The sequence below is a fragment of the Bos indicus x Bos taurus genome, chromosome 2, assembly GCF_003369695.1.
Source record: "Bos indicus x Bos taurus breed Angus x Brahman F1 hybrid chromosome 2, Bos_hybrid_MaternalHap_v2.0, whole genome shotgun sequence".
Taxonomy (NCBI): Eukaryota; Metazoa; Chordata; class Mammalia; order Artiodactyla; family Bovidae; genus Bos; species Bos indicus x Bos taurus.
The window spans coordinates 119,566,922-119,589,461 of NC_040077.1; the positions used below are offsets into that span (position 1 = coordinate 119,566,922).

The window sequence follows — 22,540 nt, forward strand, 5'->3', positions numbered from 1 at the left end:
CTTTTGAATATGCTGTCTAGGTTGGTCATAGCTTTTCTTCCAAGGAGTAAACACCTTTTAATTTCATGGCTGCACTCACCATCTGCAGTGATTTTGGAGCCCGCCCCCCCGCCCCCCAAAATAAAGTCTCTCACTGTTTCAGTCGTTTCCCCATCTATTTGCCATGAAGTGATGGGACCGGATGCCAGGATCTTAGTTTTCTGAGGCACGTCTCAGTGCCCCCATTTTCTCATTTTATAAAAAGAGGGTAATGGTACCTACCTCATAGGGTTGTTTTGAGGGTTAAATTAGTTGTTAGACATAAAGCCCTTAAAACAGTGTGACATGTAATAAGCCAGTATAAGTGTTATTTGCGATTGTTTTCATTGCTGTAAGAGAAGCATCTGTTATTCTACTCAGGTGGTTGCTGCCATGTGGCTGATTTTTCATGAAAATCTGGAAATACATATTTATGTGTGAAATTCCTCAGTTTTAAGCATTTTCAAACATCCTGTAAGCCAAATAAAACATGTTTGTTATTGCCAAGTTAGACTCATTAGCCCAGCTATATGGTATTTTTCTACAGTAATGTTCAGCTCCTTGGGTGTAGGCATGGAGACTCAGGCAGGTAGTTGGAGTCAACTGAGAGTGATGTTTCATTAGCTGACTATAAGAGGAGAAGGACCCTTGGCTCAGGGTTTGCAGAGGTGATAGATAATGACAAGCCATGGCAACTCGGTAGCTGAGGAAGGAAATAAACATAGTGAGGGGAAGAGAGTGAGCTAAGAGGCAGAGCATTAGTAAATCAGGGATCTGACCAGAAGATCTGAAGATGACAGCACCAAGGTGCTGGAGCAGGAGCCAATGGATGAACTGCTAAGGATTCTGGGGATCTTGAGAGAGATTGGGCAAAAAAAGGATACTTTTAAAGTTGCAGTGGGGAAGCAAGGGGGGAAAGTTTTTCTCCTCTGGTCCTTGAGCTGTATGGGATAGGAGAGAAAAGCGGCTCCTTCTGAGAGGACTTGAAGGGAAGTGTTTCCGTGGTTTCCATGGAGGCCAGGAGGCACCAGAGCCTTCAGCAAAGAGATGGAGGATGTAGGAGCCACACATCCCAGGCCTAGGAGAGGGTTTGGGGGGAAATGAGGGGTGAGGGTTTGGGGCAAATTAGGCAATGGTCATAAAAAGGTGGAAATGGAAGTTCTAGACTTACGTAGGCAGTGAGTAAGACAAGGCGTCTGCTAGACGTCTCTTTCAGTTACAAGGCCATTTCTTGACATGCTTTGCTGACAGCGTCTTCTGTCAGGCTGTGGGGATGACTGAGGTCCTCTCTGGACTGTGCTAGAGATTCTTGTTTCTTAGTGTGGTCACTCACAGGGCGCTGTGTTCCTGAGGTGCAGTTCGTAAAGTCTGCTCCAGTCGAATTGCAAATGCTTTTCTCGAAACAGGCTTCTGTCCCTCCTTGTACACTTTTATGTATCAGGAAGTTTAGGATAGACAATCAAGAATAGAATCTTGGGACTTCCCTGGTGGTCCAGTGACTAGGACTTCGAGGTCCCAATGCAGAGGGGCCTGCGTTCGATCCCTGGTTGGGAAACTGGATCCCACATGCCACAACTAAAGATCCTGCGTGGCGCAACTAAGACCCAGCACAACCAAATAAACAAATGCTTTAAACAAAGAATAGAATCTTTTAGGTCCTTATAATATTTGTTCTTTTAAATAGAGCTGAGGTATTTTATAATAACTGTGAATGGAGTATATAACCTTTAAAAATTGTAAATCAGTACCTTGTACACCTGCAACTTATACAATGTTGCACATCAACTATATCTCAATTAAAAAAAAATCACACACACACAAAATCAGGCCAAGATACAGACCTGAGCAAACCTGTTTCTTTCCCCTGAACCCAGTCATGGCATCTCTGAGTGCTCTATACGTAAAGGAACTTTCAAAGCAGAAGGTATTCTTAGCTCTATGCTTCTTCATGTACTATTTACTGGAAAAAAAAAAAAAAAAGAAACTTGGGTCAGAAAATGAATTTTAAAAAATCAACAAGTTTACTTTTATTTATTTGGAGTGTTTATTTCCCCTCACTAAACAGTAAGCTCTGAGGGTAGAGACCCTCTTTCCATTGTGTCCTCATCACCTAGCAAAGTGCCTGGCATGCTAGCTGTCAGTAAATAAGGAAATATTTGTTGAGTGAGTGGATGAATATATAGGATAAATATAATAAGCTTTTTCCTCCCTCCCCCAACAAGAAACAGCTGTCCTAAAAGTGAAGTTGTAATGACATTTTTAAGAAGGGACAGGCCTCTGGGGGCTTTCCCTGCCTCACTTCCCAGTCCCTCTCTCTCTTACCCTGATACAACATGGTGGTAGAAAAGTGTTTGTCCTGTTAATCACTCTTTTTAAAAATACATATATTTAAAAATTTTTTTCATTTATTTACTTTTGGCCGCAGTGGATCTTTGTTGCTGTGTGCAGGCTTTCTCTAGTTGTTGTGCGTGGACTTTGCGTGGTGGTGGCTTCTCTTGCTGCAGAGCACAGACTCTAGAGCGCTCAGTCTTGAGTAGTTGCAGCACAGGCTCAGTGGTTGCAGCTCTTGGGCTCTAGAGCACTGGCTCAGTACTTGTGGCACACGGGCTTAGTTGCCCCTGGCATGTGGGATCCTCCTGAACCAGGGATTGAACCCATGTTCCCTGCCTTGGCAGGAGGGATTCTTAACCACTGGGCCATCAGAGAAGTCCCCTCCTAATCAGTCTTGCCTATATTTCTCTTCTGACTTATCTTCAAATTTTGCTCCTCCATCAAGGACCAAATCGGACACCATCTCTGGAGCCTTGCTTAGTATCCCCAACTAAAAGTAAGCTGTCCCCTCACTTGCAGCTTTCTTCATGTTTTACTCTATAAATAAGGACTGAGCTTGGTTCTCATTCTCTCTTCCACATTGTTTGTCTGAGGATCTTGCATGTAATCAGAATTCAATAAATAATTACTGAATTAAGGGCTGAATGAGGGTTTGTAGTAGTCTATGTGGGATTTAATAGTAGTATAAACTGTTACATGGAAATTTGTAATTTAAACATGGTGTACCAGTGAAAGAAATAATTACTTTCTGCTTTATTTTATGCCCTCACCTATTTTTTAATTGTGTATCTTTGAGTCTTTCAATATTTTAGGGGAGAAATGTTATTTAAAACACTTTCTCAAGACTCCCTTTGAGCCTAACTCTTAGGAAAATAACTGCCTCCATCATGTGTTCCAGTGGCCTTCCAGTGCAGCTGTAAGTGGGGAGGGTTACAGCTTCCTGCAAGGGCCTAAAATACTGAACTGCTATTGAAGACAGCCCCCACCTGCACCTCTGAGCATAAACAGAAGCAGACCCTGATTTGGTGCTGGAATAACATGAAGTTGAAGGCAGACTGGGTGGCCTGGCTGTTGGAGCCAGGATTCCCATTTACATTAAGAGCTGGTTCTGGACCAATTTGAATTATTGACTCATTCAGCTCTGCAGAGGGGCCCAGAGTAAAAAATATACATCCAGTATCTTGAGACTCACTATTCAACTTGGAAGTCAACCTGTATCACTTTGAAAATTGTCACAGAAACAAGCAGTTGTGGGAAGGTCCTGTAGAATTAAAAAAAGGGCGTTGTATAGTGATGCCTAATCCCCAGGTAACCTTGTTCTTTACACTTGAAGACTAGCATATAGGGGCACAGAAAACCCCAGTAGCTGCCACTTTCCCATTCCACGCCAAGCTCTGTTGCTTCTCACCTCTGCCCGTTCACTGCAAGGTGCCAGTGTGAGCTCTCAGTGTTTGATGGAACTCTGTAGTATAGACATCAATGTGAATCATTTTATGCATTCAATGAATAGTTCTCATACATCTAACTTGTTTCCTAGATCGAACTGTTTAATTAATTTTAACTTTTTATTGAATAATAACGTATGTATGGAAAAATCCTAAGCGTGTAACTAGTTAAATTTTCACAGATTTTATTTTATTTTTTTATTTTAAAGGGTGTTTTGAGAATTAATCCAAAGAAGTTTCATGAAGCCTTCATTCCTTCCCCGGTAAGTTCAATAACTTTATAATAAACCTAATGTCACGTTTAATTTTTTAGATGTGCTATGAAACTGAAATCATATATTCTAACTAAAAAAAGAGTAGTGAAACAGAATTGAAGATGGGCAAGGATTTGTTTCAAATTTAAATAAACAGCATTTGCCTTGGGTTAACAGCCCCTTCTGCCAGTCTTAAAAATCACACTTCAAATGAAAGGGATGGCATTTGTTACTGGCTGCAAGGCTCAGCTGAACCCTCACAGACAGCCACCACTTCTTAAAGGATTTATGGGTGTTTCCACTGGTTTAAGTTTAATCTTTCTTAAACAAACATGCTATCTACTTTCAATCTACTGCATGAGCTAATCTTCAGATATGTCCAAAAATAATGTGTGATGCTTTTTTTTTTTTTTTGGTTAGAGTTTCTCACTTCACTTTTCCACAGGTGATAGGACTTGGTACAAGGCTCTTTACTGCTAAGTCTTTATATGTTTTCTTAATTCATGACTCATTTGAACCTGCTGTCTCTGATTAAAGGAAGTTCACTCTGACATCTAATTAGCAGCAGGTCTCTGGGTAAGGCTTGATTGTGCAAAGCTGGGAGAGCAGTATTCTTAAATTCTTGACTTATCTTTTCCAGGATGCCATAAATAGTATAGCCATAGATGTAGGTTTTTCACAGTGGAAGAGATTATAGGAAGAAACTTTGGCTTCTACTTGAAGAAATGGAATACATATATTTCGGTTACTGCATTTCATTTTGAGAAATGACACATTTAACGAGCATACAAGTTCAGTGGTATACTCCATAGGTATTATTATTGTTGTCGTTTTCAGTAACCAAAGACCTATTCCAAAGCTCAGTTAGTCCTTTTTTCCCTTGCCCGTGTCCAGAAGCTAAGGATTCATGTTTGTACCTGAAGTTTAGGTCTTACCACTGGGTTAGATAAGCAGTATCCCATGTGACCTTGTGCTCTCGTAGTCATCTTCTATTCCCGTGACAGAACATGGTATGTATGTACTGACCGTGGTACTTAGATGAGAGAATTGAGTGTCAGCTTTGAGGTAGTAGCTTAGCTGTGGGAGCTGTTCCATCATGCAGTGGAAGCAGAGTTACATGGGTGTTAGATTTCAGAGTTTGCTCATAAGGTAAATTCATAGTCAAGATTGATAAAAATTACCCATGAAAACCTCTTAGGAATATGCAGTGTTGGAGATGGATTAACCATTTTTCAGAAATCTAGCATAACCAGCATTTTCTCTGCATTTGAAAGAAGGATTGTTTCTTCATTGGCACACCAGTTGGAGGAGCTCAATTGTATGAGGGGCCCCAGTGTGTGAAAAACATGGATTTTTAAGCATGAGAATCACACCTGTGCAGTAAGGAGTTGGCCCTGAGACGTACCTGGTTTCAAATCACCCATCTCCCTGCATACTGACGTTTGCTCTCTTTGATTTGAACGATAAGTGAAACTACATACAGCATTTTGAAAACTTCACTGCCTGCTTTCTCTCTCTCCTGAGTACACAGTATTGAATTTCTGTAAGTTAGTCCCCTGTGAGGCCGGTTCCTGATGAATGTATGGCCTAGGACCAAAGTACAAGTGGAGGCATGAATACCTTATATTAAATATGTAAAAGTAATACACCAGACAAACAAACTGTTAAGTGAAATATGTTCCTTGTTAAATATACCTCCATGTACTTGAACTTGGGTTCAAACGTAGAGTTCTCAGACTACTTGGAGCTCCATGCTGAAAGGTGGCTGCATGGAGAGGGTCCACCTTCTGGCCTGCCCCTCTTCCCTTCCCAGTCCTGGCTCCGTGTTGCCTCTTTGCTGCTTCCTGCCTCCTCCCCCCATTCAGTGACAGCCCTTGCCCTCTAGGTGGGCATCTCACCCCACATGTCCAAGATCTCCCCATACCCCTTAGAGATACCCACCCGTTAGCCGCCTGAGGTGTGTGTTTGGGAAGACAGACCTGGGGAAGATGCTCATATATGCCCTGGAAGTGGGCTTGGGGCTGATTACGATTCATCTGGCCTTGAAAACTCCTTACCTGATGAGGAGGGATGTGGTCAGAAGAGGGCCAGGGCAGGGGTTCTCTGAAGTGCGGGCCTACTTAGGGTCCCTTAAGTTAAATTCATGTGATTTAAATTTGCAAGTGACCTGCTGCCCCTGTTTAATCTGGCTTGTTAAAGAGAGTTAAGAAGCAAAAGTCATTGATGTTTCAAGAGCTCAAGTTGTTCTACTTGAAATTGTGTTCCTGGCATGTCCTACTTAGAATTTTTTATAAAGTTGTGATATTAAGACTGGCTTATTTCTATACCTCTTTTATTCTCTTATCTGGCTATTGATGGAGTAATAAAATTGTCTCAGAGGGAGGGAAAAAGTGCTAAATGACTCACCTCTAAGTAATTAAGAACCTAGCATAGGGAGCTTAGCTTGGTGCTCTGTGATGACCTGGGGTGGGGGGTGGGGTTGGGAAAGAGTGGCCCACGAGGGAGGGGATATATGTATACCTATGGCTGATTCACTTTGTTGTATAGCAGAAACTAACACAACATTGTAAAGCAGTTATACTTTAAAAGAAAAAAAAAAAAAGCCCAGTTGTAACTGATTGTAGATAGTCTGGTTTTGGACACTGGAACAATCCTGCATTCCAGTTTTGTGGGTTTTCTGGTCAGTTTCAGGTTTTAGAAGCATTATAGAAGGCAGTTGAAGGAGGAGATAATAGAGGCAGTGAATTACATGCCTCTGTAAATCCCATCACTGGTCTAGCTTTCTGAGTGTACGTAGCTCATGTCCATGTCAACTGTGAACTTGTATGAACTGGAAACATGCTCCTAGCCTCCTAGATAGGCTAGGAGGTGGGCTATGAGATCAGGGCCTGAATATTACCTGCCCTCTGCTTTACCAGGGAGAATAGAGATAGGAATTGATAGGAGATGTGGTTTCTGCTCTGACAATAAGAAACAGAAAGTTTGCTTAATTGTAAAATGAAGGGGTAGACTAAATATTGTCTAATGTTCCTCATAACTTTAAAATTCTGAAACTTTTTGAGAAACAAAATTAGACTAGATTTGATGAAATTTACTCTTGTTGACTCTGAAAACAGCTGAGAACTTACACAATGTCACTTTCTGTGTTAAAATTGCTACATATGTCAACAGGAACAGTGAATTGATCATCAGGTATAAAAAAAGTACTTTGTTTTGGGAGAATATGTTTTAGGTTTATTATAATTTCTACTGATAGAAAGTTGATATTCATTTTCTTATGACAAACTCAAGATACAGAAGTCATGTCTATGTGTACCTGCTGGTGTCCTGTTGTTCTCAGTGAAAGTAAGATATAGAATTAGAATAAAATCATGTGTCTTTTTCCAAAAGACCAAGATAAACTGATGTTATTGAGATGCTTTTTTATCCTCTTTGGGGATAAGATAAAGAGAAGAAATAGACTGGATGTCAAAACCTGGCTTTTTAGGTTTCAAAGTTTCAGCTCAGAACTATATTGCAAAAAGTTCTGTGCAGCTTTTTTGTGCATCTTATCACCAAGAGGCACTCTTTGTGTATCTGTAGAATTTATGTTTGGCCCAAAGGAAACTGTTCTATCGATGGAGGATGTTCTGATCATTATGGCATACTTGGGTTGCTTCCCAACTCCAGCCTCCTAAATACTTAGTTAGAATACCCCCAGATCCCTTTGTATTTCCAACAAATTGATCATTAACCACTTCCTCCCTGCCCAGTCTTTCTGATGGGTAGAGCAAGTCTTATGGCATTCAAATAAAGGACTGAACTCTTCGGCTTTAAAAGGTAGTTAGAAGAGGTTGACTCAAACTTTAAATTTTGAGCTGCCTGTGAGTATCTTTAAAATAAGAGATTCTGTAATAGATGCAAACTTCTGAATGAATCAAGTATGAGCTGAGTTGTAATGCAGTCTACTCATAGATCTGGATTGTTTGAGATTCAGCTGAGCTCTTCAGATTGCCGTAGGTAAAATAGGTAAGCAACAGGATTTACTATATAGCACAGGGAATTATTAGAGAAGGAAATGGCAACTCACTCTAGTATTCTTGCCTAGAGAATTCCATGGACAGAGGAGCCTGGCAGGCTACAGTCCATGGGGTTGCAAAGAGTTAGACACAACTGAGTGACTAACATTACACTACACTACAGGGAATTATTATATAATCAATATCTTATAATAACCTCTAATGGAATATAATCTGAAAAAATTACTCAGTCACTATGCTGGATACCTGAAGCTAACACTACAACTCTAAGTAAGTAAGTAAGTAAGTAAGTGAAGTCTCTCAGTTGTGTCCAACTCTTTGCGACCCTGTGTACTGTAGCCTTCCATGCTTCTCCGTCCCTGGGATTCTCCAGGCAAGAATACTGGAGTGAGTTACCATTTCCTTCTCCAGGGGATCTTCCCGACCCAGGGATCAAACCTGGGTCTCCCGCATTGGGGGCAGACGCTTTAACCTCTGAGCCACCAGGGAAGATACCAACACTACAACTGTACTTCAGTTAAAAAACAAACCACGATTTGCTTTCTCTGCTGCTTTCTTCGGGGGCGGGGGTGGGGGGAGGGCAGGGAATATGCCGGCTTCCTTGTAGAGAGCCCAAATCCTGGAGCTGGTTGTTGTCCCTGCCTGTGGTTGGTTTACTTAGGGTTTTATATGTTGATTTTCTTCTATCTTTCAAACTGTCTGCTTTTTACCTTTCCCTTTGCTTAAAAAAATTCAGTATAGAAGGGGTACCATCATGCTTTATTTTATTCAAAACAAAAAAGGACAACTTACTCCTTTCGTATTTTGGTTATGAAAGCATGCAATCCTAGTTTTTTGCTTTATGTATTTTTGTTTTTGACCTGCCTATAGTAGATCTTCTCTTATTTGGTGATTTTTTAAAGAATCATGTTAACCTGCTCTTATGTGTTTATCACCAATTTTATTATTCCAAAGAGACTGAACTTCCAATTATTCCAAAGAGACTGAACTTCTCTAGGTCTGTTTGTGGCTAAATAGCAATACCAGTGTTCCTGTTAAGTCAATGGGCAGATTGTAGAGTCTACAGTTTGTAAGCCAAGGGAGTTATTTTTGATTCTAAGCCTTGGTAAGCTGACTCTTACATTCCTTTCTCCAACCTAGGATGGTGATCGAGACATTTTTATTGATGGCGTTGTTGCTCGTAATAGAGCCTTGAATGGGGATCTGGTGGTTGTGAAGCTGCTTCCAGAGGAGCAGTGGAAGGTGAGTTAAGTTTTCCTCTTAAAACTAGAGACTTCTCAGGGCCTTTTGCATTCCATAGTGCGTCAGCGAGACAGCATAAACTGATGCAGTCCCAGACCCCTCAGGCCCTTCGTTGTCTCAGAAGCAGGCCACAGGACACTTGGGACGTAGATTCATTGGATGGGCACACGCCTAATGATTTGAGTTCTCCTTGTTCCCGCCCCTGTGATCTGTCTGCCCTCTCACATGCTTTGCCTTGATTTCTGGTAATTTTTCAGGTAGAAGAAAAGCTTGCAGGGGACATTCAAACCTGGTAATGTGTTGTTATCCAACATTTAATCCTGGGAGAACTGGAAAGAAAAGACCATAGGGATGGTGGCCGTCTTCACACGTCCCTGTTGCCTTTCCTGTAAACCCAGGCAGTACATGTCTAGTTCTGTGATGTCCGGTTTGGTGGTTGGGCTTCCCTTGGCAGGCAAAAATAGATTGTGTATTTTTATAAAACAGAGATTTGATAGCAGATGAAAATGTTTTTAATATGAGAATATTCTGGGTTTTAGTTTCTATCTATGTCTATCAATTGAAAAGGAAGATTTGCTTTCGTTTTGACTATTGCTTTAAATAAGGGTCAGGCACTAGAATGATTCATAGCAGTTTCTTTTTAATTGTATAAAACTGGTAATGTATATCTAAATATTAATTTTTCTTCCTAGTATGCTTTATATCACATCTTTTATTTTATTTGTCTCAGTTTATTGCCACTGAGATTTTGGTGTCTTCTTCAGTGAGAGGTATTAAAGCAGAGTGCTTCATAGAGTGGGCTTTTAGGTGAGGCTACTTGGGTTTGCAGCTCATCTTTGCCACTTGCCTGTATAACCTTGGGTGAGTTATATAACCTCTCTGTGCTTCAAATGCCTCATCTATAGATTGGGAATAATCATAGTACCTACTTCATACCTACTTCCTAGATTTGTCATAGGATTAAATGTGAATATATGTAAAAATCTTAGAATAATTCTTGACCCATGGTAGCAGCTCAAGTTTTTATTATTAATTTTTCCAGGAATGTGGAAAGTACTACCTTATCTCAGAGCTTTGTTGAGGCATAAATTAAATTCTTTTTTGTTATCTCATAGGGCTATAGTAATTGAGTAAGACCTACGTGTCAGGGATTTGTAGGGTGCATGGACATTAGTAATGATCAAGGTGGACATAGTTGTTGCTCTCATGGAGTTTTTAGTTAAGTGCAGAGAGGGAATTATGCTAGTCCAGATCTACCCCCGACCCTGCCCCCAGCTCTCATCCGTCTGCTGTGATGTGCTTAGTCGCTCAGTTGTGTCCGACGCTTTGCGACCCCCTTGACTGTAGCCCGCCAGGCTCCTCTGTCCATGGGGTTCTGCAGGCGAGAATACTGGAGTGGGCTGCCGTGCCCTCCTCCAGGGAACTCCCATCCCTAGCTGCTGCCAGTTGTGCACAGTCTCCTTCCTTGATTCCTTGAAAGCGCCAACTAGGGGTTGGCTCCAGGTCCTAGGAATATAGATTGATGTAGGTCATTTCCTCTTTTCTTGAAAGCATCATCTAGCACAGTGTTGACCAGGTTTAAGATGACAGGAAGAGTACATTATAGTCTGGTCCAACCAGAGGAAGTATTTCTAGAGGTCATTAGAGAGCTCTATAGATAGCTTTATAGCAAACAGGCAGCTGTACAGTAAAGGTAAACCAGAGAAGGAACAAGAAAGATGAAGTCTCCCAGCTGTTCCATTCCTGGATATTTACCTTAGAGGAATTAAGGTATTTGTTCATATAAAGATTTATATATGAAAGTTCATAGCAGCTTTTTTAGTGATAGCCCCAGACAGATTGGAAACCACCCAAATGTCCATAAGCACGTCAACCAATTTTGTTATATCCATTCAATGGAATATGACTTCGCTGGTAAAAAAAAAAAACAACAAAAACTAATGGTATTGATTGATATTTAACATGGGTGAATCTCAAAATAGTTGTGATGGGTGAAAGAAGCTAGACAGTATATGCTCAATGATTCCTTTATATGACTAGAAAATGCAGACTAATTTATAGTGACGAAAGGCAAATCATTGGTTGCCTGAAGTGGGAGCAGGAGAGATGGATTACCTTGGGGCCCCAAAGAGACTTGGGGCTATAGGCATGTTCATTTTCATGATGGGATAGTTTCATAATTGTGTATGTTAAGACCAATCAATTTGTGTACTTTAAATATATGTAGTTTATTGAATGTCAGTTATACCTCAATAAAGCTGTAAAAAAAATCCTGAAAATGAAGAAACCAACGAATGAAATAAGATATTTGGACAAATGAGTCTGGAGCTTCAAGAAGAAGCTTGAAGCTCGAGATGTCAATTTGGGAGTCATCAGCCATATAGTGAATGAGGTCACCTAGAGAGTGTAGCCAGAGAAGGCAGCTGAATACTGCGTTTTGGGGAAAGCCAACATTTAGAAGTTAGCAGGAGGATCTTTAGAGGTCAGCTAAAGAGCCTGGAGAGAGGACTCTGCTCCTGATAAAGTGGAGTGTGAACCATGATGATTAAATTCCAACTCTGCCTGGTTTAGAGAAAAGGCTGCTGCATTCTGAGGGTGCAAGGGGCAGAGGTCTAAGTGAAATGGTATCAACACACTCAGGTGTTCATAGTCCATATAACCTGCTTGAATCTGGGGAGGCATTTTTTGATCTACCTTGCTTGATGACTTTTTCAGCCCTCTTGCTGGCAAGAGGAAGCTTCATGGAAGAAGTCAATATACCTTTAGCCCTTAAGCATGGAGGAGGAAGATGTTTGGTGAAATCTGTTCTCAGGATTAAGCATAGAAGCCAAGTCTGAAGAGGGGCAGAGTCAGGATCTTTAGAAATCCTTTTAGCTGTCATTTGTAATGTTCTTCCTGTTGTATTTGCACAGTATAAAAATTGCTTTTCAGTTAACAGTTGCTGTTGTTTAGTTGCTAAGTCATGTCTAACTCTTTTGGGACCCCACGGATTGTAGCCCACCAGGCTCCTCTGTCCATGGGATTCTTCAGGCAAAAATACTGGAGTGGGTTGCCATTTCTTTCTCCAGGGGAATCTTCCTGACCCAGGGATTGAACCTGCATCTCCTGCCTTGCAGGCAGACTCTTTACCACTGAGCCACCAGGGAAGCTTGCACTTCTTAAAATGCTAGTGCTCCTTGTTTATCCTTTATGTTGTCCACTCTTAATCTCTTTAATAGCAGTCTTGTAGTGAGAAATATTGCAGAGACTAGAGTGGACCGTGGCATCTTTCAAGTCAAAAGAAAAGGAGGCCAAGTCCCTAAATCTTAGGTGCTAGGTATTGGCTGAGACCCCAGAAATTGTGCTAGAGCTTAATTGTAGAAAAGCCTCTGATGATTTTCTTACCAATGCCTAAGACTTGTGAATCAGCACAGAAAGAGGAACTTTGGAGCTCTCTTGGCCCAGGAGGCTGCCTTCAGAGTTACTGGAAGGTAGGCCAGGCAGCTCATCAAGAATTACGGCAGTCACTGCCCCGTGTGGGAATGCTTTCTAGGCAGATGGGTAGAGGGGAGTCTGGAAAGGAATGGTATTCATGAAGGAGGTTTGCAGAGCAAAGCTAAGAGTAGCTGTTAGAGAAAGATAGATGCAAGACTGTCTCATTAGAATTGAGGCCAATCCTATAGGCCAGTACTTGTCTCTAAGCTGCAAATGATTCAGCCCAGGGATTTTGTTAAAATGCAGATTCTAATTCAGTAGATCTGAAGTGGTGCCCCAAATTGTGCAAGGCTCCAGTCAACATTGGTGCTACTGGTTCTGGAACCACACTGAGTAACAAGGCTATACTATGTGACTCAAGAGGGAAAAAGAAAGAAGAAGTTAGGGAGCTGGGGCTGAACTCTGTGGACCTAGGATCTGAGACTTGATTGGCGGAAAGATAGCTGAGGGAAGAAATGTGAACCTTAACGCCTTATGGCTGGGCCATGACCTCCCCCTGGGACGCTGGATCATTTATTAATGATATCTGCCGGGGTCCAGCCCTGGCTGATTCAGGGTATTCGAAGGGGAGACGGCGTCGGCGACTATTTAAATATTCATCAAAGATATAAAGAGTAATAGAATGAGGATAGCTCAGTAGTAAAATTCAGTGGAGAAAAGAGGCTGAGTAGCTTGGTTTACGCGGGAGACCAATAAAACTTCAAGACAAGAAGTTTGCACCACTTACGTAGGCCGCAGGCGTCCTTCCGTTCTCCCGAAGGAGAGGAGACACTGAGGCCTCCCCTGTCGGATCTTAGAAGCCCAGGCATAATTAGTAAGCATGGCAGGTTCCGCGCTCCATATGGAGACTCAGCCAGAGTGAGAGAGAGAGCGACATGGGGAGACCAGTATTTTGAGGAACTGATCCCCATTCTTTATTTTCCAGAGTCTGTTTTTATACACTGAGATGTTATACAAAAGTCACGTGGGGACAGCAGTCCTGACTTTTATTAAAGTCAGGTGCTTCATACAAATGTATACAGAGGTCTTAGGGGTGTTACATCATCTTCTGGCCAGGGGGGCCTGCTGACAATTTATGACCCTCTCCTTGTGACAGTGGTCAGTCAACCAGAACACTTTTTTCTCCAAGGGTGATTATTCTTAAAACAGACGCCACCCAGATAAAGTTACATTCCTATAGAGTGAGGGTGTAGTGGGTTTTAGTTAAGGAAAGAATTTACTTAGCCTAAGGTCTAATGTGATTTATATCAAAGGTTAATACTTATTTCTTCTATATATTCATTAATATGTGTAAGGGCAGGGGATGTGGAGTCTTAGCAACAAACATTGGCTCAACAAATGAAAAACCCTTCACCAATACAATTTCTAATCAGCCCACTATACTTATACTAATGGTTTTCTAACTTTTCTAAGGAACCTGTTTTTAGAAGGTTTAAAGCATCTCGTGCCTCTCACGGTTGGGAGGCTGTGAACAATCACATGTGGCCGGACAAGCCTGTCAGGCAGGCTAGAGACCCTTCAGAGGAGTTTGTAGGTTGAAACACTCCTATCACGCCCAGGAATTATTATTAACTGGAGCTCTAAGTTAACTCCTTCTCTGAAAGAGGTGGTGGGGGACAGCCCCCCGTAAAGTCAGAGGTGTAGGGGAGAGCACAAAGTAGTAAAGTAGGCAGGGTCTGATTATGGGGGTAGATGCTCGAGGATTTCCAGGGGGACTCCTGAGGCTTGATCCTGCCTTTGTGTATGTCGAGCCTCCTTCCTCATGACCTTTGCCATGGGCGGAGTGCCTCACACCGGCCCCCAACAGATATCCTTTTGAGCAGAGATTGGCATGGATACAGAGAAAGATCTAGACTGGCAAGAGGGACCCTACCCTTGGAGTTGCTGCTTGAAGTAGAATCAGGGCAATGACATGGGGTCTGTCTGCCTGGGTATATGTGTAGGCCCTCTTGGGCTTTCAGAAGATTTGAAGTATGGAGAATGGCTCAGGGTTCCTTACTTGTTCCATTTCTTTGGAGTTCCTAAGGGTCTTCACAGCGGCTACTTGACAATGCTTTTTATATTAAAGTCAGCCCTGTCTGTCTACCAGTGTAGGAGACGCAAGAGATGCAGGTTTGACTCCTGGGTTAGGAAGATCCCCTGGAGTAGGAAATGGCAATCTGCTCCACTATTCTTGCTTGGAAAATTCCAGGGACAGAGAAGCCTGGCAGGCTCCAGTCCTTGGGGTTGCAAAGGGTCAGACACAGCTGAACGACTGAGCACACACACACTAAGTGCAAGCATTTTACAACTTCCCCTTCTGAAGAGGGGAGCTCTGTTGGCTGTAGCCCACCTGTGACAGTCGTTGGTGACAGGTTCAGATGAGAGAGAAGAGAATATTCAGACTGTCATCAAGAACCCCTGACATGTAGAATATAAACATCTCACAGCATACTGGCCAATTGTATTACAGGTTTGTTAGTACAAAAGCATATTGTTATCAAAGGAATCTGTAGTCAATGGTGTGAGCAAATGCGAATTAATTGGATTATTCATCTTTGCTTCTTTATGCTTGTGTGCAAACCCCTCTTGGGTATGTAAACAACAGTTCTTTTCGCTGTAGTAGTAAATAGTCAATTTATTTCACAGCATGTTTTTTGGCAAAATAGATAGCTGTGAAAGTATCAAGCTGTGGAGCAGTAATAAGAAATAATTTGCTCTTACATAACAATTTCAATTTTAGAATTCCTCCATGCTTTTAGTATGTATCTGTATTTTTTATTACAGAAATCTGGTGAAGGATAGTTGAGGCAAAGGATAGTTTCTTCACTTTGTCAACTGATAAGTTTAGTGACTTGTTTGAGAACTTGGAGTTTTGGGAACCAAAGGTAGACTACATATCTCTTGACTTAGCTTATTGCTTGTTCCTTTCCTTATGTTTGCTTTTGTTGTTTTTTTTTTTTTTTTAAAGTGCGAGTGTGTGTATGGATTCTTATAGGCTGAGGGTCTGTAGCTTTCCTCAGGTTTTTAAGGTGGATGGTCATATTCCCAAATGGTTAGAACCATTGATCTTGATGATTCTGCCTGGAACAGTGCAGGGTACTTGATGGCTTCTCACCCTCCACACATCCTGCCCTGTGCTAGACGCTGGAGGTACACGCTCGAACAGGTCACGTGCTTTGCTCTTAAAATGCTCATAGGCTGGTTGGAAAAGGGATGGGAAAAACTGTAGTATAGTTTGTACGATGGAGAAATACATGTTGTTGTGGGAGCACTAAACTCTTGAGATAAATGGGGAAGATTTCATAGAGGAGGTTTCATTTGAACTATGGTTTGAAAGATGGGAATGGAGAAGGAGAGAGGTTTGGCTTTTTTTCTCTGGGGGAGGGGGCGCGGAATGAGAATGACTTGGGCTGAGAATTAATTTGTTAGCAGAGGGCTGTGAAAATTTCCACTTCCAGGGAGGAACACATGAAGTAAGGCTCTGTCTTCCTGCCGTGCAGTTGGCTAAGTGCTGCAGCCTTTCAACCAGCTCTCTTAGACACTGGGAAGAGCAGGGAATTCCTAATTGTTACCAAGATTCCCCCCTCCAGGAAGACTAACGTCCTTGACCCCGTTTTACTGAAGCTCACAGAATCCTGCTCTTTGCTCTGTAAACTCTTCTGATTGCCATTTATTTGATCTTTGCCTCTTCCATTTCCTTTCTTTTTCCCCATCAAGTTCATCTTCCATAATCATAAACAACCTTACCCTTCATCCTTTTTAAACTCTAATAAATTAATCCTCTTATTTTACTTCTCTTAATAATCGAATACAGTGCATTGCAAATAAGTTTATATAAACTCTGTGGCTGCTGCTGCTTGCTAACTTTTTAGTATTTACTGTGTACCAGGAATGTGTTTAGTGCCTCACACCATTCTTGAGTCTGCTCGTTTGTCTATCTCGTTTCGTAAATGGGAAACCTGAGCTTTTGCTTAAACATCTTACTAATTTAGGTAACGTATAACCAGGGAGTGACAGAGTTGGGATTGAGTCACATCAATTCATGATTCCATTGCTATTTGTTATTCCGTAGATACAAAGGAGAGAGTTATTTGATCTAGATATGATACTGTCAGGTATCATAAAAATCAACATAAATCCAGAAAACAATAATACATACTTTAGCATAAGGCAATATCCTGAGTTACCATCATGGGTAAAGAATTGACTTTATCATTTGAGATACCCAAAGGCCTAGTATTATTCTTATACGATAAAGAATTTAGAAATAGTTAATTAGAATTTGAGTGAATTGAGTGGTTGTATTCTGAAACTAGAGAGATATAATAGCTGCCCAGGGCATTATGAAGGCAGGTGTTAGGAATGTATCTTACTAGATATCTACCCTACATAGTAGATAAGAAACTGAGAGCGCTCACCCAATTATAAAGTCAAACCAAGAGATACAACCCGCTGGACAAGAATAGAATCAAAGAGGTTGCAGACCCCGATGCCATTCTGGCTCTTGGCACCAAGTCTCAAATTCATGGGGCATGTAACACAGGTATTCCGAAAGCAGGTAGGCATTTGTCATGTAGGGAGTACATCCTTCTGGGACTTTGGGACAGGGTTCTAATTCCAGAGATGTGGGACCATCTTATTACAAAAAGACTGGTAGATGCAGCCATTAGGCTGGGAGTCAAGGATAGTGTATAATCCCTAAGCTAGGAGAATTGGTTAGAGCAATACTGGGAACAGGAACCAACGCAGAAGACCAACCTTGAAAACCAGAATTCTGGGCCTTTTTTGACTGTACCAAAGGAGATTTGGGAGCCCAGAATTCAGCTGCAGTATCTTGGATCTGGGAGTTGGGTTCAAGCTAAGTCCTCTATAGGAGGAGCCAGAGTTGTTTAAATATTAACTTCTTTGCTTGATTGGTAACTAGGGTGAGCAGATTAGTTGATGCAGCCATAGTGAGTGACCCAGAGAAAATCAGAATAAAGGAGGCTGATAAGAGCATATTACAGTTAAATCAGGTGAAACTGAAACAAGAGTTGACTGGCTGATGAGTCAGGGGTGGATTTCAAGTGAAATTTCTTCTCATTGAAACTTAGCTTCTTTATTCTTTTGTCTGAATATTTAAAATATAGTAAGATAGACTGGAATAGGTTTGGTATATTGATGCCCCCTGGAAAACTATAATGTTATTCATTTATCACCTGGGTATTTGTTGAATACCTGTATTGTACTGAGAAGGTAGGGTGAGAATAAATCAACCAAGCACTTTGTTAGCCAAGTCTAAATTTCTCTTGGGACAGGATTATTTTACTTAGTTTACAACAGAGCAAAGTTTATACATGAATTAAGGATGGAAAAACAGGGACAATTATTTGATGTTTTCTAACACGTCTTTTGTACAGTTGAAATAAGAAAGAAAACTTATTTTTATTCAGAATACTCATACTTCAACAAGGAAATAATAGAAATATGGATGGGTATTTTGGAAGAGATTGGCACAGAAAGAACTTGAGCTTGAAAGAATAAAGGAAGTGCTGATAGGAATAGCTACTCTTGTTCTACATTAAACAAACAAAAAAAAATCAAAGTACACATTTAATCCCTAATTTTCAATGGCTGTTCCAAATCTTCTTATGGTCACATGAAATTGGTCTAGTACAGTAAATTGTTTCCTTTGACAACGAATTTTTCCTTCAAGTGATTGTTTTAAAGTTTTGTCTTCCAAGTTCTTCTTTAAATATGCACCCATCATACTAGATTATATTTAATCCAATCTCTTATATAACCACTATCATTTTGGATTGTTCTCAATTCCAGTGGAATTAGGATTTCTTAGAACTGTTTGGTTTCTTGGCTGGTGTGGCAGGCCCAAAAAAGGCTTGGAAGGTATTTCATCTTGAAGGGCAAGGTCTCCGGAGCCTCCACCCATAACAGTATGGTAGGTAAGGTATATCTACTACCATGATCAGATTTCCCCCAAATTGTTATATACACAAACCTATTTTTAACAATCTTCTTTTCTTCTTCTTTATTGCCAGCTCTCGGATCAAATACTTCAGGTTCTTGCCTGCTTTAAACATGCCTTCACATCTCTATAATTCAAATTGAAATGTCTAAAATAAGGAATGTATCATTTAAGGATAGAGTCGCTTATTTGTGCTGGGGAACTCCCAATTAATATTTTAGGATTATTTGCTAGAGAACTAATTCATTCCTCCTTAGATCCATAGAGATGGTTTGGTGAATTCACATTCATTGTAAGGAATGAGTTAATATAGATAAAGTACTTAAAGCAATATCGGCACATTATAAATGCACAAGAAATGTCAGATATTATTATTCTTCTTTGAAACGAGGACTGGGAGTTATAATTTGGCCAAGATCATGTAATGACTCAAGTTTACTATTCCTAGCTCTTGAATTTACCAGTGATAACATTTACTCATAGCAGACATAAAATGCTCCTACAAAGTGTTGACATAAAATGTTAGTATTTCAGTATACATTCCTTTGAGGAAATTGCTGGATAATTGGATGGTAGGCAAGATTATGCAATGATGTGGTTTATTTCTTACTCATGCCCTTTGCCCATCACTGTCATCTAGGGTTGTGTTTTGCCTGATCATCACTCCAGAGTCCAGGCTGACTGAAACAACTGCCGTCAGGAGGAGTCCACTTTTCTGTGGCAGAAGGAAACAGAGCCTCGGAGGGGCCATATTTAAAATATGGAAGCAGCTTGTCAGTTCTGTTCACAGCTCATTGGCCAGAATGAGTCACCTGACCCTCAACAAGAGGGCCAAAAAGTACAGTTCTCCAAAGTGTTTGCAATTTGGGGTGATCTGGTGAACTGCACTGATAACTGTCATGCTGGATTAATTAGATTCCTTATACTTGGCATTCCTGGCTAACCATCTGAAAAACGTATGCCACTGGTCATTAGGGAGATTGGGCAAAAATTTCTACATCACTTACTATAAATTCATCCCCACTAATGAAAAAAGAATTCAGAAATACCTGAAAATGATCTAGATGGGCTTTAAGATCACCCTTAATTATGTAATTCTTGCCTTAAAGTACAATGTGTAGTACAAAGTAAACTTATTAATCTTTGAATTAAGCTAATGATGTAATTTTTGTAATGAAAGGCAAGGAAATTTTAAGGCATTTATTTGGTAATATTTATAAACCATAAAGGGCTTCCTGGTGGCTCAGATGGTAAAGAATCTGCCCACAATATGGGAGACCCCAGTTCAGTCCCTGGGTTGGGAAGATCTCTGGGAGAAGGGAATGGCAACCCACTCCAGAATTCTTGCCTGGAGAATTCCATGGACAGAGGAGCCTGGTGGACTGCAGGTCATGAGGTTGCAAAGAGCTGGACACGACTGAGTGACTGACACACAGACACACACACACATAAAGAGTTTATCGTTATTATTAGTAGTATTTTGATCTTATTGCTTCCTACTGCTACTGTTAAAAATGTACATTTTTCATTTAAATTTTGTTAAAATTTTCATTTTTGAACAATTTTTCAATAGGCATATATTACCCTATCTTTTATAGAAACTAGTCATGATTTAGGACATAGACATAATTGTTTTATGAATTTAGGCAACTAGGGAGAGGAATGTGGTAGATTTGGAAACACCTACTATTTTAGTATTTTAGAGCTTAAAATGCAAGATAGAGATATAAAGTGGCAGGAGATGAGGCTGGGCTGGTAAATGGCAGGTCAGGAGAGCCACATCATGAAATGTCTACATACTGTGTAAAAGAGTTCTGCTGTTACCCTGTAGGTATTGGGGAGCCATTCAAGGATTTTGAGGAGAGGTAATGCAGTCAGATTTGAATAGTAGAATATCATTTTGGTGGTAGGGTGGAGAATTTAAAGGAAAGGAGTAAAATTGGTGGGAGATTGATAACAAAGTTATTAATATTTAAGAGTCTCAGTGCGAGATGGTAAGAGTCACAGTGGCCATGAGGGTTGTAAGGAGATGAATTTAAGCCTGTTTAGTAAGATAGAACATGGCAATTGGATGTAGTAGGCAAGAGAGAAGGAAGAAGCTAGGATGACTCCTACTTTTCAGGCTTGGGTAATTCAGAGGATGATGGCACCATGTGCTAAGTTAGGAAGGGGAGCAGGGACAGATGATGGGTTTGTTTGGATATGGTGAGTTTGTGAGGCCTGGGGATGTATACGTATGTAGAGCTGGGAGTCAGTTGGATATTAGAATTTGGAGTTCACAGGTGAGACCTTGGCTAGAGGTAGAGATTTGGGTAACCTCAATGACACTTGAATAAATTTCCTGGGGTTGACTTATGGAGAGATAAGGCCACCGAGAATGGAGTCTGAGGAACACCAACACTTCATGGCCTTGGAGAGGAAGAAAGATCCAATATAGGAGACTGAGAAATGGTGTCCAGAGAGGAAGGAGGAAAACCAGGAGAGAATGTTAGGCTGGGAGCCTAAACAAGGGACATTTGAATGAGGCGAAATAGTCCACAGTGCCCTGTTGCTGATAGACCCAGTGAGAAATTTTAATGAGAAGTTAGATTTGGCTAGTATGGAGCCATCTGTGGTACAGATCAGAGCAGTTTCAGTAGGGAAGAAAAGAAAAGGCAGAAACCAAGTCACAAAGAGTGAAGGACAGCACAAAGAAGGCTGAGAAAGGGTAGTAATTCAAGGAAAGAGACACAAAGATGATGGTTACCTTTGTTTTCATATGAGAAAGAAAAACTTGACCTAAATGTAGTATCTTAAGTCAGATTTCCTAGAGGCAGAGCTTGAGATAGAAAATCTTGCCCAAGTTGTCTATTTTTAATGAAAGATTTCTGAAATATACCAAATTACTTAAAATTTATCAGTCAAATCATGACAGATTAAAAGTTCAGATTTGAGAACAGTGTACAGAGAATGAACTAGATTTAATGCCAAAAGAAGTTGGGACTGGCTGGTAAGAGAATGAATTGATAATGCAGAGCACAGAGCCAAGGGTAGGACAGGGACACGCTGTGAAGAAAACCAGATCAGGTTTAGAAGCAAATGCCCTGTGCCCAGTTGATGTCCCTATGGTAGTTTGGGGGACATAGGCACCTTCGAGGGTAGGAATTGGCAAACTTCTAAAAAAGACAAGATAGTAAAATGTTTGAGGCATTGTGGGCCACATGGTTCTGCTACAACTTCTCAACTCTGCCATTGTAGCACAAAAGCAGCTATGTTCCAGAAAAACTTCATTTCCAAAAGCAGCTGGATGTGGCCGGTCAGCGGTGGTTTGCTGATCCTCGTTCTAGGGGTGCATTAGGCCTCACGAAGGACTTTGCTCCTGCCCAACTGACCAAGAAACTGTAGGAGCCTTCACAGACTCCTGCTTCTCCTCTTAAATAGTGTGACAGCTATGCTGGGAAGAGTTTTCCTGTTTTGACTCCATCTCAGTATTTCAAGCTTTTAGTTCTTGAATCTTTTGATTTTGAATTGGAAGATGTTAGAGTCTCTGGGGAAGAATGGATTCGTATATAGCTGAGTCCCTTCACTGTTCACCTGAAACTATCACAATATTGTTAATCGGCTGTACCCCAATAAAAAATAAAAAGTTTTTTAAAAAAGAAAATGTTAAGAGTCTCTATCTCTGTGAGTTCTTGGAGATTAGCTTGCTTGGATTCTGTGTTTTGTTTTGATTTGTTTTCCTTATAGTTTTCTCTTGAACAATATATGTGAAAATTATAGTGGCAAAATTAACCTTAACTTTGTTTCCTTACTGCTGCTTATTCCAGCTTCATT

General features: G+C 40.9%; 1 protein-coding gene across 5 annotated transcripts in view; it reads left to right on the plus strand.

The window, feature by feature from the left end:
- DIS3L2 (DIS3 like 3'-5' exoribonuclease 2) overlaps positions 1-22,540 on the plus strand; it is a 357,289-nt gene that overhangs the window by 58,056 nt on the left and 276,693 nt on the right. For all 5 annotated transcript variants that reach the window (XR_003506580.1, XM_027516383.1, XM_027516355.1 and 2 more), the window contains exons 4-5: positions 4,004-4,057; positions 9,208-9,309. Coding sequence is in view for 4 of the 5 variants with exons in the window: in XM_027516383.1 (XP_027372184.1) it covers positions 4,004-4,057; positions 9,208-9,309 (156 nt within the window). In the remaining variant the exon portion in view is untranslated. The remainder of the gene's footprint in view (positions 1-4,003; positions 4,058-9,207; positions 9,310-22,540) is intronic.